Source organism: Thermobia domestica, chromosome 5 (genome assembly GCF_964235325.1).
Source record: "Thermobia domestica chromosome 5, izTheDome1.hap1.1, whole genome shotgun sequence".
NCBI lineage: Eukaryota > Metazoa > Arthropoda > Insecta > Zygentoma > Lepismatidae > Thermobia > Thermobia domestica.
This window is the reverse complement of record NC_137458.1, coordinates 152,162,166-152,182,544: the sequence shown is the minus strand read 5'-3', so window position 1 is coordinate 152,182,544 and position 20,379 is coordinate 152,162,166. Positions and strand designations below refer to the sequence as shown.

Sequence of the window (20,379 nt, the reverse complement as noted above, 5' to 3'; positions counted from 1 at the left end):
TGGTATTAAATTAACACATAGTAAATACACTGTCCTAACAGTAAAATCACGCACTCGCACTCACGCACTCACACTAACTACATACACCACTATAAGTACTACACACAACACTACTAACTAAACAAGTACCCTTTATTATATGGATATTAAAGGGAAGTACCTGATATATTAGATTTAAAACACATTACTCCCTTGTCGGTATATAAAGCTGGCTCTATTGAACTTTAGGAGGACAAAATGAGAAGGGTAACCCTAGGTCCAATTGACCTGGCCAATTATTTGAAACATGCATACTAGAGTTTGAAGCCCTGGGGCACCTTAACAAGGTTTATTGAGGGACCTTTCCACTGAGAGGGGAAAAGGCCCTAAAACAAACAATAACTAACCCATTCCCCCGCTAGAACTGATTCAATTCGGAAAGTGAATAGGAGCCCTTTTTTGTTAGATTAAGCTGCCATTCTGATAGTTAACATTACAACTATGAAACCTACTGTGTACAAGCACTTACTGATTAATAAAAAAAATCACATTTACCAAATACACGAACAAAATGCACAAAACAGGTCGCATTTTCCCTAATCCCTAACTGAATTTTATGGTTTTTAAAAGAAAAGGAACATAAAAATCACTCTTTCATTCTGTCTATTCTAACTTGGCAGCAACATGGCGTCCTGTAAACCGGAATCTGATATTTCTCCTTGGTTTTACAGTTCTTTCAACAAAAGTATAGATTTATAGGCTCCTAAATGATCATACGGCGTTTACTATAACATTTAATCTAATTTTTACCTGGTTTTCACTCGAGATTTAAGTCCGTGGTAGAACGTTCACCTCTGGTGCTTGGGGTCCCGGGTTCGATTCCAGCCCCCGCCAAGTGAACTTTGTGGTGGACAAACACCGTGCTCGTGGGTTTTTTCGGGATTCTCCCGTTTCCTCCCACTTTCTTCATTCCACCATTTCACTCATCTCTCATTATAACCGTCTCCTTTAGCCTAACCGGCATAACCGTGGGACGTAAAACTCAAAAATTTAACTTTATTTTCATTTCCCTTTAAACCAAAGGAGACGAATGATTAATGAAAGTAGCTGATTGTAAAATTAAATATTTTGTGCTCTCCTACCGAGAATCGAACCTGGAACCACGTGCACATTACAGACAAGATGAGAAAGATTTCTGATTTGATTTAAAATATATGATTTAATTTCCTATACTACGTAGCTGTAACGTATTGATAATTTTCTAGCATACATGAAACCATGAAACATGAATGTTCTTTGCAACAAAATGCAGATTCTTTACTTAAAAAAATAAAAAGACTTCTAGCAAACAGGGTTCGAGCCCATGCTAAAATAAGAGTCTTTATAGGAGTCCGTGATGCTAACCACCAAATCACGAAAGAATGACTTAATAGTCCTGGACCCAGCCTATACCCCCGTAAAAATGTTTAGGTCCGGAGAGTTTGATTGCTGGAATGAGTTATACAGTGACCAAATATAATTAAAATTTTAGGTAGACATCTGGTATCCTTTTCATTCTCTCTGGGCAGCCATTTTCCAAAATGACCGCCACTCATATGTAAATGTCTATATATCTCGTGAACCAAGGTACTTAGAAAGGTGATTTTGGTGTCAAAGTATATGTTTTCGAGGTCGCTGAATTCAAATATGGCACCATCGGTAATGTCACTTAGAAACCTTACTAGCTGGCAACACTGTTGTCTTTAACGGCCAACTATAAAAAGCTACTAATGCATATTGCACAAGGATGTAGCGTGTCCGTTCCAGGACTACAGAATACCAATTTTTGCTGGTAGTTGACATTACAGAAAACAGATTTTAGAAATTAATATAAGAAAAAAGTGGCTTTAAATTCAACATGGCGGTCAATATGGCAGCTAGTGACCAGGCCGTCAAGTAATGGAGTTATTCAAATGCCTGTAAGGCAGTCACTTATTGGCCTAAAGAGTTCAAACAAGAAGCAGGATGTACAGGAAAGGACAGACGTTCCAAGCGTTTACGGTTTAGGTCCAGGGAACAAAGCGTATTCTGAGGGAGGGGCGACAGAATTAAAAAATGCACACATTTTCAATGAAAAACAAAGCTTTGACCCATTGTTTCCAGACAACTATACCTACAAGGATGTAGCTACAAAATGTCCTTCAAAATGTTCCTTGCAAATCTCCCGTAAGATTCCATTTGTAGTATGTCCGTACTGTGCATAACTACGTGAAGACAAGGGAGCAAACCCTTGTTTCTTGTTAATTCTTTCGTTTCCGGCGCTATAACCCTGTATGAGCCAGATAAAATTAAAATTTACTATAACTATAAAATTGTTTTGGCGCGGAGAGTTTGATTGCTGGAATGAGTTATTCAGTGACCAAATAAAATAAAATCCTAGGTAGACATCTAATATCCCGTTGATTCTATTTTGGCAACCATTTTCAATATGGCGGTTGGTATAACACCCACCAGATTATCATTGGAGCCACTTACACTTGGTAAATGATTTTTAAAACAATCCTGTGTTTTTGGATTTGTTCAATCACATGAAATTATTTTCAAACTAATTTTAAATGTAGTACACTGTTTTTGGAAATTAATATTACCAAGACATTATACCGTAAGGGCGAATACGAATCAAATATTTTAGTTTATGTAGGTAAAGAGCGAATGATAATACTGGATGTAAAATTTTATAATTTATAAGAAATAGTAAAAATCTATGTACAAAATATTTCGCTGGATACAAATATATTTCTAACATATAATTATGATAGTATTATTCATTATCAATCTTCTTTGTATAACGTAGTTTTTATGTTATCTCTGTCATGAAGCAGTTTGTTTGCTTATCAAAATTTTCACTTTGCACTTATTATTTGTTATTACATTGTGCACTATTACGCTTGCAGTAAGTCGTACACTTGTAAAATACACTTCTACAAGGACATCGATAGTTATTACACAACTTGCATCCACATTTTCCAATCACATCATTTGGCAACGGGTTCATGAATTTTATTGGTCGCAAAACACCATTCAATTCAGTCTATCCAAAAGTATACGGATCCAGTTCCGGAAACGATGTTTCTAATATGGTAAGATCTTTTCTAATTGAATAATAGGCACGGAGAATGTGACCTTGGATTGACTTTGAAGTTGGGGTTAATTTTGCAAGTGGAGCATTTCTTATATATTCTTCATATCTTAGTTCGTTAAAAGTTGAACATTTTGTGCTAGGTTTCCAAACGCGCAGTAGGTATTTCTCACCAACAGAGACTCCGATTGTGTTGTCCTCTGTCTCTACAAACTTCTGTAAATGCATTGTAGGTTCCGCACGCATAGCACCTTTCTTGGTTCCAATTTTGCTAACTTGGACCATCATTGCCTGTGAGTATACGAGCTTTTATAAGATTGTTGCAGAAAAGTGAACCAAATTTGGAGAATAGCGTGCGAAGAGGTAAAAAAAAAAAAAAAAAAAAAACGTAGTTCTTCGCCAGTTCCATAGCTTATCCAAAGTTCTTGCAAACCTAAGAGCAAAAATTTCTCGACAAAGCGAAGAAGGAATGCAACAACATCGGCGTCATTTGAAAGAACAACTCTCTTCTTTCCGTGAAGTATTGCCCAGTATGTGTGAAGTACAATACGCAGGTCCGCTTCTTCCACGTTACTGTTGAGATATTGTACAATTGAGGTTTCGTGATTAGAGATTTGGGTTGCTTGTAGCTCATCACCATCATTAAGTATTCTACCAATAATTACAATAGGACCCTTAACCATCAGTGATGAGTCTTGTAACATGAAATCTCGCGCAAACATTTGCAGTTTTATCTTATTTTCTGTTGACGCCCAGAACTTATCTAATTGAATAGGAATGAGGGTTGAAGAGTCGATATACCATTTCGATTGTTGAACAATCCGATGATCTCCTTATCCGCTAGGATTGTTTCACTGATAAGGGAAAATAGTTGTCGAAAACAATATGCAACTCTTGGGCATCACAAGTGGACATCACTGTCTGCAGAAAGCGGTGCAACACCTCACCGGAGTATTTCAGTGATGACATTTTAATGGTTCGCAACTGAGCCATGAAGTCGGCGATCAAAACTGTTGGAAGATGGGAGGTTTTGGTAATTGTTTTTCTGGGTCGATTGGAATTGGCTTTCTAGCTCCGACACCAAACCGTATTTTTGTGGTTTCGTTGGTGCGTCTCCTTTGAAAAGTGCATTTCTATCGAACAGCTCATGTGAAAGAATATCTTGCATAGGGACACCTCGCTCTTTCGCCACATCAATGTCTCTCTGAGCTTGAGCTAACTGCTTGTTGGATATGGTATCAACATCCCCAACTTTAGAAGCATGTGCTCTTGAAGCAAACAAAGTGGGCAAACTGACGCGAGATATAGTGTCAGTGAGTTTTTTTTTTTAACTTTTTAGTACAAATCTCTCCTCTTCAGTTGGTTGTAATTCTCTTCTCCTTCCGTCAAAACATTTAACAAGCGACGTGCAATTTCTTCGTCCACATACTGTCTAGTTAGAAGGTTATGCAGCTTTACTGGATGCTCCTGGTAATCAATGGATTGCCTTGCTGATTCACAAAATCTAGCAAACGCTTAACTTGCACACCAAACTTTTCGCCTCTTATCCCGATCAGGTCACGATGAAGTACAGTTTCTTGGTGATTCATTAAACGAGAATTTGTCAGTTCTCTAAATATCTTGGTTATTTTCAGAATATTATGATACACCAACTGCCATTTAGCAACGTATTCCACTTTTCTTGTTTGCCCAACAATCACTTTCGAGCTTTTTTGGGATCTTTGGATACTCTGCTCAAGTTTCATATCCGGAAAGACTGCATTGAAGGAACCGTTCTTGTCTTTCACAAAGAAGTGTCCATCTTTAAACTTGCTGTAAAGATATGGCAATTTCATTTCTAGGTTTCTGGCCATTTCCAGATACCACGAAGCATATCGCAGATAATTCGTGCAATCGAACTCGTGAAACACTGGCATCAGTTGTTTAACAGTGATGGGCCTGAATATGATCTCTTTCTCTTAAGGCATCTTGACACGATTTTGCTAGCTCTATCTGCGTTTGGAAAACTTTTTTGTCGTGCTTTGCCCAGAAGGCTTGCCATTGAAGAGTTCGTATAACTTGTGAAACAATATGCATACCTTGAAGAGAATGGACATAATGTGTTCCATGAAGCACAGTCTGTATTGTTTTATTTCCAAAAATTTCACATTCAATCATAGCCTCTTCCATTCCACTTCCAATAAATTACCGGCACAATGTAATGCGATTTTTTCCATATGGAAAGTGCCCATCATGGGATATAAATCCTGAAACTTCAGAAGACAAATGAGTATTATGTCCACCACAGTCCGAAAAACTGTTTCATCACAAGATACCGGAAGAACAGATTGATCTTGAAGCTGTTCACGAATATGTTGCCTACAGGTCGGCTGCAAACATTATCCCCTCACTTCGCAGGTCAGCAACTCGACAATATACTTTGTCTTGGAAATGACTAGCTGCAGCTAGAAAGGAGTTTGCACGTGCTGACTCACAAATTCTAAAATATACAATAGAATACAATAAAGATGAGTTTTTTCCTTATCTCAGACAACTATAGACAGTTTGGACAAAGTAGGAATTGAATCTTATGACATTTTTCAGGGAGCATTTACTGCTTTACTGTGCGTTATATGCATAATTTTCTAGAGCAAATCAATATTTTTCATAAAAATGCCTGCCCCCCCGCAGCCCAGCTTTCCCCCTGAGAATACGCTTCGTTCCCTGAACCTAAACCGTAAACGCTTGGAACGTCTGTCCTTTCCTGTACATCCTGCTTCTTGTTTGAACTCTTTAGGCCAATAAGTGACTGCCTTACAGGCATTTGAATAACTCCATTACTTGACGGCCTGGTCACTAGCTGCCATATTGGCCGCCCCACTTTTTTCTTATATTAATTTCTAAAATCTGTTTTTCTGTGATGTCAACTACCAGCAAAAATTGGTATTCTGTAGTCCTGGAACGGACACGCTACATCCTTGTGCAATATGCATTAGTAGCTTTTTATAGTTGGCCGTTAAAGACAACAGTGTTGCCAGCTAGTAAGGTTTCTAAGTGACATTACCGATGATGCCATATTTGAATTCAGCGACCTCGAAAACATAAACTTTGACACCAAAATCACCTTTCTAAGTACCTTGGTTCACGAGATATATAGACATTTACATATGAGTGGCGGCCATTTTGAAAAATGGCTGCCCAGAGAGAATGAACAGGATACCAAATGTCTACCTAAAATTTTAATTATATTTGGTCACTGTATAATTCATTCCAGCAATCAAATTCTCCGGACCTAAAAATTTTTACGGGGGTATAGGCTGGGCCCTGGACTATAAGAAATGTTTCGTCTTCGTATCTCTCAGTGATCCTGCCCCTTTCAGGCTTGAATAATCCCTATCATCCAGGATGCTAGGTTTCGACTTCTACCTATCTATTTCTTTTTGTAATCCGCTATGATTGTATTCTATTAAGTGTTCTGCTTTTCAGAGGGTCCTGGGACTAATGAGGGATTTTTCCCTTTTCTTCTTCTTAATTTTAAGTTTGGGCCTGGAAAGGTGTCTTCTATATTTCTCGATTTTCAGCTTCCTCTCTTAACTCCCAATATTTTTTTTATTTTTCAAATCATCGATCAATTGTGTTGTTCTTCCTATTCCTCACTTTCTTTCCATCTTTCTTTCTATGGCGGTATGAAGAAGACAATTTCTTCGCAAGATTCTTTTACTTCTTGTATTCTATATCCCACTTATACCCCAGATATCTTTACTTGACAACAACGTGCAGATGGTCTTGTAGTGCACCGCTATTCTAGACTTGCACCATAGCGCATTACACGATATGTAAATTGGCAATAAGGATTTTGGTACGCATCTAAAGATATAAACTTTTTAAAATATATAAACTTTTTCGAATCGATAAATATAAATAAGTAGGAAAAATGGTGTTATAATGGATATACGTAATAGTGAGTTTTGAAAATAATAATATGCAGCGATAAATGAAAGCAGATTCGGAGAGACTTTCTGTCCCTCAATATCAATCACCATATAAGCAATGAGGTAAACAATATTACAAACTTTAAAATAAATTATTCTAAATTTTAAGTATAAATAAAATTCAGTGGCTATTTCGTAATTCTTATATATAGATTTCATGACAAGTGCTAACCTATGGGTATATACTGATTAATGATTAATAATCTAAGTTAAACTATGGACATGGAACATCAGTTAACAATTTATATTGGGAATGATCTCCAATTGAATAATGTAGATATATATATGCATCTCTTGTTTATAATCGGATTATAAATATGTCCAGGTGGAAGCTATCGATCTGAAAGAAAAATATATATATTATATTAATCAACGAATGGGAAGAGAAATATATAAACATAATGGTAATAATATAAAGTAAAATAAGTAAGAATGAATATGAATGAATAATAAGTAAATAAATAAAATACAGTAAAATATATAAATATTATAAAGAAAGAGAGAAAAGAAATTATATACTTACCACCTCATATTGCATTAGATCCGATGAGAAGAGATGTAGATCGTGGTATACCTAAATAAAGAAGAAAGATTCACTAATATATACATAAGTCAACATTTTCAGTAATCTATGTATTCATCGCCTATAATAATATACTGAATGTAATAATTTGGAAACAGGCAATAAATAAGAAAAATTGTAGGATTGAGTAAGCCCGCTCCCCCCAGTGATTTTTAACGAATCATAGTGATTCTAACGATTCATACTAGTTCATAATGAATCGGAATCGCATGTTATAAAGATTTAAGATGTAAATCTTGCGGTAAGGAAGCTTTAGTATAAGTAGTAGTAGTAGTAGTAGCGGTAGTAGTAGTAGTAGTGGTAGTTAGTAGCAATAGTACTAGTAGTAGTAGTAGTAGGAACGGGTTAGGAGCCCCGCAGGGGTTGGTTGGGTTCTGTTCTCGATATAAGTAGTAGTAGTAGTAGTAGTAGTAGTGACTATTCTAGTTCCGGTGACAAAGAACTGGGGGGAGCGAGCTATACACAAGCCAAATTGTACTTACCTGGTATGTGTACTTAATCTAAATGATACTTACTTTACATATGCCAAATTTAATTCGTAGATTTCATTTTCTGTCTAGTCTTGCATAACATATTACTCTGTTCAAATTTTACTTCTCCAAGAAATACAGGGTGCGGCACGTAAAACCGGCCCGTTGTAATTGCGTTTTTGGCAACAATTATTTTCAGATTCCTACCAAGAGATGACGTGTCGAGCCGGGGTCGAGACACGTGATCTGCAGATGCATTTGTAAAGCAGTTGCAGTTAAAGGCTTCGTTGTGTGAAGTCGGGTGAGTGTGTGATAGAGAAGTTGCAGACGTGTTCTAAGGACGCTGAAGTTAAAACCATAACGAATAGACTAAGTGTTGTGCAACAACTGAAGGAGTCTGACCTGCAGAAGAGGATGCATTTCTGTTCATGGGTGTTTAGAAATGTTGCCAGTGGCTTTTTGGACCCACTAATGCTCATCATGAGTGACAAGGCGTGATTCCACCTGTCTGGGTACGTAAATTCGCAAAACAACCGGTATTGGTCGACAGAAAATCCACACGAAACCTACCAGGTACCCTTCCGTGACGAGATTAGTGTTTGGTGTGTCATTTCCTCCTCACTTGTCATGGGGCCCATATTCTTTGAGACCATAGTCAACAGTACCGTGTATTTCGGAATTCTGGAGGAGTTTTATTCAAACTTGACAGAAGAGGGGGGTTAGTTATGTTACTTTCAGCAGGACTATTCAACAAGCCAGACATCGGATGAGATCATTGTCCCTTGTGCATGAGATTACACCAGAGAGAACAATAAACAAAGACTTGAGGCATCCTCGATCACGACTTGTCCACTTGTGACTTTTACTTGTGGAAACTGTTAAAGGGAAGAATATACGAAACAAATCCACACACAATTGAAGAACTTAAGACCTCCATCCAGGTTGTCATCAATAGCTTCAACACATAATATTTGACAAGTGTATATATGAATCTCCTCACAAGTGCTCAGAAGTGTGTTGAAGTGGGCGGAGGACACTTTCTGCACCGACTGTGAAGGTGAATAATCATATTCAAAACACTACATTTCATTTTATGTGTTAAATTTGTTTAATACTTGATTATGTTCATCTTCTGATGTATTATGAAGGAACGGGCCGGTTTTACATGCCGCACCCTGTAGTTCTTCTCATCACCTTGACCTTTAGGAATTTCCCGCAAGTGGGATGGCGACCGTTGCTATGGGCCAAACTTCGCTCAGTTCATGTTAGGAAATGTTCAACTTGACCCATTGTAGAACCGAGCCTACAACTAGAACAACTAAACCAAATTGTGAAAACTATAAAACCTAACAACTGTGTTGTGTGTTGTTGTACAGCAAAGAAACTGGATCCAACGTGACATCATTAGACGTCTATTTGTAAAATGCATACGACAGCAGAACAGTTTCAGAAAGGTTTCTATAATAACATTTTTATATAAGTTACCATACTGTGTAGTCCGGTACGTCAAAGGGCATTACAGTCTATTGCTCTTGTAAGACTATATACGTTACTCTCTATCACAATAGAGGGAAAATAAATTTCCCTGTAAGCAAGATCCAAAGGACGTAAGGATCTCTTTTTTTGGACTTAATTTCTCGAAGATAATCTAGGTTCTTGTGACCAGAAGTATACCAATTACAAAATTTTTCCGATCCTGAAGCTCCAATATACAACCACATTATATTATTTATTCTGTTAGTCATCATAGATATCTACTGTGTACAAAAGCTAAATATAACACATGCATATCTTTTGTTAGGTGCAGTAATTTGTCAACCAGTGGATATGAATTTCATTGGAGCCAATGGAACAAAATATGAAATCGGTGTGGGACCATGTATATTGAAGTTATACGAACCGTGTCCAGACGACGATATTTTTTTCTACTTGTTCACAAGGTGAGTTTTATTGTCTTGTATACATTATAATGCAGGCCCAAAGGGTCGGAGTTTGTTTAAATGATGCCGAACACTAGTCCAAAATGCCTGTAATATCTTGACTTTGTACTAAAAATTGGTTTGCTTCTTAAACTTGTATGCTTTACGTGTTGCTTGTGTTTCTTCATAACTTACAACGTGAGTTGTTATTAGATCTAACTTTGTCAGGGTGCGAGATCCTAGGGGGATGAAAGGAAATTCCCCCATTTAATAATTTTGGAAGAAAATTCCATTTTGCTGAAAATTTACTGGGGTGATTAAAATGATACTACTGTCAGACGCTTGCAAATTAATTACAATAGTTCATGTATAGGGCTAATAAACATATATTTCACATGTAGGCCTAATTTATTTGTGAATCAGTGATTAACAGCATCCCTAATCTTTCATAATTTAATAATTATGGATTCTCAAATATGTGAACTCTTCATGTGCGAAAAGTTTTTTCTTTATTTTTTTTAAACTTCTGTCTTCCTCCCGCCTTCTCCCACTTTGACTGTTATGATTTCGTACCCGGAACGTTTAGTGTATTAAGTTTCGTAGTCCACAGGTATCAAGTATCACGTACCTTCTACACAAAAACTAAATTGGCTTACGCAACAGAAAGGACAAACACACTTGAAATGCAATATTGAGCTGAACGAGATAATTTACTTAGCGCTATCACCATGCAAATGCTTATTGCAGTTCAACCTTTTCCTTCTTTAGGTGTTATTTAGTTTTTCTTCCTAAACATAAGACGCCAAAGGAAATTCAAAGGAAATATTTGACATATTGGGTGTACATTACCATTCATACTCCACTATGAAGAAACGGTTTCAATCTTTAATTTGGTGATTTTTAAACAGAAGATACTGAAAGGTGTTGGACACCAGTGTCAGTGTCAACTCTGGAAAGAGTAGATCAAGTTCGTTACTTGAGTTTATTACCTGGTTTTTGAGACGAATTTCACTTCAAAAGATGGCTGAGACCTTGCACATATCAAAAGAACGTGTGTGGTTAATAATCTATGATCAATATACGCACAAGCTTTCCTCGAAATGGGTTCTTAAACGTTTGGATGCCGATGAGAAACGTAAACGTGTGACATCTTCTCAGTTGATTTTGCGGTATTTTGCGAACTCTAAGAACAATTTTTTGAATCTACTTTGATCCTGAGACCGAACAGCAGTCATGCGAGTGGCACCACACAGGATCTCCAATACTAAATAAATTCAAAGCACAGAGGTCCGAAGGCAAGATGCTTGCCTCAATATTCCGAGGAAAGGATGGTATTTTGTTATCAGATCATCTTTCAAAAGGATAAACCATAACATCAGAATATTACTATTTTCTGGCTAAGTTAAAAGACGCTATTAATGAGAAATGCCGGGAGTTGATAAGAGATATGTTGTTTCTGCAGGACAATGCCCTTGTTCACAAGACTGGAAGAATGGGATTTTCTGCAAAACAGAATTTCAGTGCATTGACTACCTACCTTACTCGCCAAATCTTGCGTCTTCTGATTAATATCTTTCCTCTAGACTAAAAGTAATTATGAAAGAACATAAATTTAGTAGTGATAACGAGGTTATAGCAGTTGAAGAACAGTTTTTTGCAGACCAAAAGATTTGTTTAGAGGAATTGGAGAAGTTGGAGAAACAGTACCAAGTGTGTTGATGTTCCAGGATAATACGTTTGATAACCTGAAATTTTCGTGTCTGTAGCTAGGGTGATTAGTAATGAAAAAAATGGTAGAAAGACAATGTCGAATAAAATGGGAGAACCTGGAGAAAAGCATCGAACATCATGCTATTCATTGGAAGCTTATAGGACATAATACTTCGAAACCTTCGCGTTCCGCTTCATCAGATATAGCAATGGATCGTTCCGGTTTGTAAATGTTTCAGATACTTCACTATACTTTCCTTTTCAGTGTGGAATCAATTGTGACTTTATATTTTCCTTCATTAACCAAACTATAGGGGCTGAGAATTCTAAACCAAACGCAAATAAAATCGTTCTTGTGGCAGGCACATCTTTCATTTTTCGAGTCCAAGTTGACGTCCTAAATGACAGCGTAAGGGGATCGGCATCAAGAAGTTGACAAATAAGTATCACGTTCCATATTACAAATTTCTCATTCTCATTGTAATCTGTGCTTTGATTGTCGACTTGAAAAGACTGTTAAGATGTTCATTTTAAGTAATAAAGTTTCTATGTATTCAGTACCGGATCCAGGATTTTCTGAGGGGGATGCACCAATAACTATCAGTACATCTGAATCAAATTTATTACTTTTAAAACGCCTTTAGGCATCTGTGATGTGTATGAGGAACTGACTTAAACTATTGTGTTTAGCAAAACCGCTGTCTTTTAACCCCGAAACGGAAACATGACATGAAATTTTAGGAAAGTATTGCTATTTCCACTGCCAGTTTCTCACTTTAGATAGTGTATATTCAGAACGGAGGAGGGGGTGCACGTGCTCCGGTGCATCCCTCTAAATCCGGCCCTGTGTTTATTCATATTTTGTGTACTTGAAGTGTGGAGAGAGGTAGCAATGAAAAGTAGTCATTGTAACCAATAATATACTAGGCAAGAAACGTTATGAACCAAAGGCATGTCATTTGGTTACTTCAGTTCTTTTCTTGTAGTGAATAACAGTGTGTGGATACAGTCGTTGATGATTAAAATATAATTTTTATACAGCATGAATGTTTTAAATTGGCTCAATAAACGTCCTAACAGTGACGACGATTTGGGGCAGTGTTTCTCGAAAAAATAAAAAAAAGTACTGCTATATTTGTGGATTCTTCGCGTTTCACAGAATTCACAACAGGCAAATAAGAAACTCAGTCGCCCCCATCTTCATCACATCTCCAAGAAGAGGATAACTTTTTTTTTTTTTTTTTGACTGCTGGACGGAAGTCAACATTTGGTTGCGTCCGTATGTAGGAAATGTAAGGATTTAGGTGTACACAGTCACAAAAAGCCTCAAATTAACAGAGCAATGGCAAAAGAGGCCAAATAAAGAGAGTAAACCGTAGAGTTTAAGAATATATATATATATATATATATATATATATATATATATATAGATAGATAGATAGATAGATAGATAGATAGATATAGATATAGATATATATGAAAATAGAAAATATGAAGTTCATCTCAAAGCGCTTGGACTTATAACAGAGGCTGAAAAGCAACAAATCAATTCCCATCTTGAAAATATGCAGAAACTACAATTTTTAACAGCTGAGAGAACTTTCAAAACAGTTTAGAAAATTATTAAATCTAAAGACTATTTGTTATTATGAAAGTAAAAGTAGATGTACAGGTGTGGAATGACATTAATTGAAGAGCACGGATGAAACCAATAGTAACTCTCATGCTATTGGTTCTAACTTGACTTATTTCCACAATTCAGTTCACATCAGTGTTATCATCTTTTTTTGTACTCAACTCACTCGTTTTAAGACGAGGATTACTATTGTTTTTCCCCCATTCCCTTCAATTTAGGATATACATTCTGATAAGACTTGCTTGTTGAGTTGACTTGGAGTTTAACATCCCTTTTGAGCAGCGAGACTATATGAGACGGGCGGTAAGACTTGCGACAAAATCGCTATCCACATTACATCTGAAATGAAGAAAACTATTTGTAATAGTATTATCTCTACAAACAAACAACAAAAAAAAAACTTTTATTTTAAGTGATAAATCGACTACATTGTTGAGTTGAGGTGATTTTAGTTTAGCGTCCCTTTCAGCAGCGAAGCTATATGAGACGTGAACCTACTGATTAACGTGGAATCCGAACCACATGAGCTCCCGCCGGGAATCGAACCCGGGTCTCCCACGCCAAAGGCGCGTACGCTAACCGCTTAGCCACGGAGGAGCTCTCGACTACATTGTGTAACAAAACTATCCTGGACGTGGTCATTCAAACATTTCCTGAAGATTATCTGAAAATCCATATATGTTTCATTTGGATGTAATAGAATTGTCCAACACGTCAGAATGCCATATTGCTAACGAATTACCTAAATATTGAATAAGCATGGATTCACACAAGATTTTCTGAACGAAAGCTTAGTTGCTTTTTCGTCTGATGGGGCTTCTGTAATGATTGGTAAAGAGTTGAGAATTGCGACACGTTTAAAAACGTTTTCCAATGTACTTCTATGACATTGTGCTAATCATAGTCTTGAACTTACAGTTAACGATATTTTAAAGAGGTTCTTGTTATCAATGATTTTCACATATTTTTAGACAAACTGTTTCCCTTATATCATCAATCCCCTCCCCCCCAAAAAAAGAAAGTGAATTGAGGGAGGTAAAAACTTCACTGCAATGACAATTATTTAGTATTGGAAGAGTCTTGTAATGTTAATGAGTGCAGAATTTATAACAAACCTAAACGCAATGTCAAATGATTTGGACGAAATTGGGCAATTGTCAGTGACACTACAGAAACGTGACACAACAACACTCATCGAAGCTGACAAAAACACAAAAATTACAGAGTACCTGATTCTATAGCTTTTGATTCAGGGCCCAAGTTAATAAAAGTACTTGAACGAATGTATTTGACACAATTGAAAGAAAACATTACGAGAAAATTACAAATTTCCAAGGGCCAGTCTATTATTAAAGTCATTCACTCTGCGCAGTTCTTCAGAGGTTTAGCAAATATTTTAAGAAACCACATAATACGTATCGTCTCGTTCTTCACGTGTTAACATAATGATAAAAGTAAAGCAATCTGTATGAAAACGTACAATGAAGTGGTAGAAAATATCAAAGTTCTCTACACTAAGAACTAGCCTATAGGTGAAAATGGCAATGTGATTATACAATAAAAGTATATACAAAGTCATAGGTTATGAGTTTTTTCGATTGGATGAAGTGACCATTATTCGTAGTGTCCGTTTATATAAATTTGATAAAGGTGAAAAATCCCCGACGATCTGAAACCTCTTCTTAAAATGACAGCTATAATTTCTATTTTTGGTGAGTGTGAGGTAACCTTTAGCGCCATGAACGAAATAAAATATCATTACTTTGAACATCTCTAAATGTAGAAACTGTAAAAGCACTAGTACTCATGTATTGTGTTCGTCTAACTCTGACACAATTCAATGTACATTGCTATGTAAGGTCTTGGCTGTCTATAGGTCACATTTCAGCTGATGATACCACAAGCCGGAAGAGGAGAAGAAGAAAGAAGCAAATACGTTCCAGTAATTATGAAAATTGTTATAGGACCATGGAATACCATCATCACGGAGTGCAGTTGTAGTAAACGTCAGCAGTAATAATCTTACAACTTTAAGTATTAATTTTGGATAAATAAGTCACGTCGTATCCGATGTAAATATTTTATATTATTTGATATTTTCGTGAATATTTTAATATAAGTTTTTAAAAATAGTAATACAGTGAATTATGTTACCCAGACTTTCTTTCAGATGAAGCTCGTCAGCAGAACTAGGATGTGTTGAAGATATTGGTGGAGGGTATTTGATAATAATGAAGTGATCATAATACTATATGTAAACTAGTTTTTCGGAACTTTTGTGTAGGGTATTTTCCGAGCTCTGGGATGGGTAATACCGTCTTGAAAAAAAAAAAAGAAAACTATTTTTCTTAATCGTGTTAGTCATTCACACACACACACACACACACACACACACACACAGAATAATACTATCTTAACGAATAAAGTAAAGCGTTCTAGTTCGTGAAAAATTCCATTTCGAGCACTGACTTAACTCATTCATGTGACAGTACTGGCTATAATAGTGATTTATGACGAGTTTGTTTATATGTTCCTTTTGAGTACACTGATTAATGAATGATGTTTAATGATATGTTTGTTTTTAATTATCTTCTGTACAGTGAGGAACCAGATACTCCACAGCTAATTAACTTAACGGATCCGGATAGTATAAGAACCACCAGTTTTGACTCATTAAAGCCAATCAAGATTATAGTTCACGGATATAACGGGAATATGGATATGCTAGTCATGTCCGCAGTTCGGAAAGGTAATTAGTAAGTATTTTTAATTGTTCTTCTGGAAGTGCTGAATTGTACATTGTCTTTCTCAAATTTTGAGATTTTTTCTAATACAGTAAAATACCAGTATAACGAAATTGAGGACCTCCGAGTAAAATTCTATTTTACTAAAATGAGTAAATTTTCAAGTCATTTTGTTATGTCCACTTCAGGCATCCATCACTTCAGCATGAATTTACTGGCAAGAATATAAAATGTACATCTAAACAATGAAAGCATGTAGGTCTGTAACAGTATGAAATGTAGTACTCAGCATTTATTCATTTATTAATTGTGGCAACTTTTTGGATTAAATGAAGGCACGCATTAAGTAATTCTCAAAGGGTAATGTTATGTTAAAATGAGCATCTACTGTACATAATTTAAACAAATCTTTAATGATTGCAGTTAATTATTAATATTTTATAATAAGAGAAAATCCATCTTAACTAATACTCAGTTCTTTATTTCTTGCATTGGAAGATGTACAAATCTTGTTTAATGTAATAACGCCCAATGGTTCTTCCAAATCGTTTTTTTCTTAATCAATCGTACAATGTTTCTTCCAGAAATGTTTTTTAGGGGGCACTTCCCCCCGGAGCTCTGAGGGTGCCCCCGGATGAGACCAAAATAGAACGTCTATAATATACAGAATGTAATAATTAATAAAAAAAAAAGTACCAGCAGTGCCCCCCCCCCCAGGACACTTTTTCTGACAGAACGACTGCAATCGTATGTACATATGAAAAAAGCTATTATATAATAATAAAACAACGTAATTAGAATGCATATTATAAAACAAGAATGAATTTCAATTACAGTTTTTAGAAATAAACTTAATTATAGGCAAAATAAGGAAATTTGCATTCGTTACAGTGAAAATTCAAAATTTGTTAAAATGGTATGTTTTAACGCATATCAAGGAAAAGAAAAGAGATCCAAAAATAATTTTCCAAATTCTACTTATTTCGTTATGCTGACACTGGTTATAATGATATTTTACTGTAAATAATATATGATCACCATTAATCGGTACTTGACCAGTACTGAAGAGAAAGATTTAATTATAAGTTACCACTATATGAACCACATGTAATATTTTAACTTTGTTATTTTAGGAAATGATTGATTCATATACAATATTTTCTATATACTAAATTCTAAAGAGAATGAACCTTTAACGAAATTAAATTTCAGACAAAATTGTTATGTCACACATAAAATACATATGCCCTATTATGAATTCCTGCCCTCCCTCTTAGAATACGATCAAATCTGCCGGATGGTAATTAATAGATCTAATGGTGTTGATTGAAAGATCTGAATTTTAATTCTCATCTGAATTTTAAATGAGTGATGTTCATGGATATTGAAGTATCTCTCTCTAAAAGTTCTTGTGAGACTGTTTATTAGAGCGAAGTGATTACGAAGATTGAAAGAGATTGATTTATACAGACTCTGTGAGATAGAATGATCTGTAAGTATTCCGGAGAAAAGCGTATGTGTGCGAGCCTAGACATGGGTAAATAAGTCAAGTTTAAGCATTTTAAGGCAAAGTGTTCTGAAAAAAATACAAACGCCTCAAAGTGAGTCTTTAAAATGTTGACTATTATAATTATTACAAGATTGATGCATATTACTTGGTACGAAATGAATGAGTACCATCTTCGGTCTTAAGATAAAATTCTAATTTCCATAGGAATAGTAGCTTAAAACCAAGTAGCAGTTACATGCACACCACGTGAAGGAGTTTGGTCTGTATGGTGTGATCTCTTCTTAATTAGTATTGAAACCCGAAGTAGTAGTACATTTCTACCATTTCCGGTTTCAGTAGAGAGTAAACGATGGAGATCAAATATATTCTTGGACGCTTAGTTAATTGCAGTAAACTATTTCTCGTTATCTATTACTGTTTTTACTCCATAGCGATCTACGTTGAAAACGGAAATGGTTGATTCCTGTCAGTTCTGGTTTAAACAAAGGGGAAAGAGAGACGATGGTACTTACTCTCAGAATTCTAAATCGATTCCAAACAAACTGCTTCTCCTTATCTCTTATCGTGTTTACACTATGTAGACCAGTATTGAAACTGGGAGTTGTACTGGTTTTCTATCCCTTCTGATCTTAATAGAGTTAAGGATGAAGGCGGAAAGTGTTCGTGGGATAATTAATCAAGTACAGAAAACCACTTCTCACAATCTATTACCATTTTTGCTCTATAGTGATAAATATGAAAACGAGAAATTGAAGAAAAATCGCTTCCGGTCTGAGTATCACCTTCATCAACAAAGACGATTTTAACTTTTGACACTCCACATCTCGTTAAAATATTGCGCGCTGTAGCCCTTGATGATATTAGCCAGTTTGTAGTAACAATAAGCTGAGAGTCGATTATTGATCTAATGGTGTCTTTCTGTTTTGCCTATTCCTATTTCTCCTACTAGCCTCCCAGCAACATTTACCAAAATTTCTACATTATCAAGATTGTAGCCAAAACAGGAATTCCTGTTTTGCCTATTCCTGTTTCGCCTACTGTAAAAATGAAGGGATATTTTTAAGTTTGGAATTTTTCTTGGGAATTTTATTTTTAATGTGATTCAGTTATTTCGTAAAAATATTTAATATTAACGTAAATGCATTAAGAGTCGCGATTTTGAAAATAACTACAATACGAACAACAAAGGAGAGAAGCAGATGTACGTACTTTTACCAAAAATTATCTTTGCTAGTAGAAACAAATACTGCACTCTGGCGTTTCACTGGGGAGAGAAAAAATCAGAATCTCAGATTACGTCTACCTTTGGATAGAAACTTTTAATGAGGCACCGGGAATATAACGTGTGTGCTAGTCTTGTGTTGAACTTTGTGTGTGTCATATAATTAGAATAGAATAGAATACTTTTATTGTCATTAAACAATGAATGTTGTAATAGACAGTATAATGTGTAATATACAAAAAATAGATTGCTATAATTTACATTTTTCTTCAAATTCATTAATACTATAAATAGCATTATTTACAAGAAATGCTTTACATTGGTTTTCGAAATCGACATTATACATCCTTCGAATGTATTAGTAAATCATTATACAGTTTCATGCCAAAATATTTATAGCTTCTTTGGGTTGTATTTAGCCTAATATATGGGGTATTTAAATCATCTTTACGTCTTGTATTATATGAGTGAACATTATTGCGATAACCAATACCATCCTGATCTTTTCTAATGTGCATAAGGCATCTAAAAATATACAAAAGAGGAACTGTCATGATCTGCATTTCCTTAAAGAATAGTCTACACAGCATCTGGTAAACGTTTTATTGCTCTTATAGTTTTCAGCCATTTGAAAACAATTTGAGCACCCTATGAATTACCCCGCAATAATATACAGTAGTGTAAATGACAATTAAAGAAAGCATAATATGATGTAAAAAGTACCGTTTCAGTAACTGTTGTCCTGCGAAGTGTGGATCAGTTTATTCGTTTCTACATAGTATAATAATTGATTTTTAATACATTACTCAAAAACTTTGTATATAATTGGCACTAAATATATAGGTCGATTGTTATTAGGTTTATTTCTATCCCTTTTCTTATGTATGGCTACAGGGGTTGTCAATTTAAGGCAGTCAGGGAAGATTCTCTCTTAAAGCATATAGGTAAATAGGTAAACTAAAGGTTCAGTTATAACATCAATTAATTTTTTTAACAAGTTGTTAGAAAATCCATAGAAATCCTCAGATTGAATTTTTTCGTTTACTGCGGATTCATAAAATTGTTCTGGTATTTATTGCAGTCCATGAAAAATTTGACTCAATGCTACTTACATTTTCCTGTGCTGATAAACTTCTAAAATCAAAATCTAGATTTTCAAAGAAATAGTTTTCATCTTTTGATTTATCACTTAATTCTGTGATACCATTTACAAAATATTCATTGAACTCGTTTACAAATATTGGTATGGGGTCTCGAACAGTGCGTTTTCCAATTTCCTTGTTAATTATAGACCAAGCTGCTGCATATTTATTCTTGCTGAATTATTTATCAAGTTTCCATTTGTAGTAATTTTTGCTGCTTATCTCTTTTCTGTATATCTTTTTAGCAGTTTAATATTTTTCTTTATCAGTCGGTAATCCTGTAGTGTTGGCAATATTATGTAATATGATCCCGTTGTGATTTAAGATGTGGCGTATACCAATTAAAAACTGTTTCAATATATTTACTTCCTTATT

At 35.4% G+C, this 20,379-nt stretch overlaps 1 protein-coding gene across 1 annotated transcript in view; it reads left to right on the top strand.

Annotated features, from left to right (window-relative positions):
• LOC145684711 (pancreatic lipase-related protein 2-like) overlaps positions 1 to 20,379 on the top strand; it is a 67,870-nt gene that overhangs the window by 27,463 nt on the left and 20,028 nt on the right. Inside the window, exons 2-3 of the mRNA XM_081757088.1 lie at positions 9,923 to 10,061; positions 15,987 to 16,135. Coding sequence (XP_081613214.1) covers positions 9,923 to 10,061; positions 15,987 to 16,135 — 288 coding nt within the window. The remainder of the gene's footprint in view (positions 1 to 9,922; positions 10,062 to 15,986; positions 16,136 to 20,379) is intronic.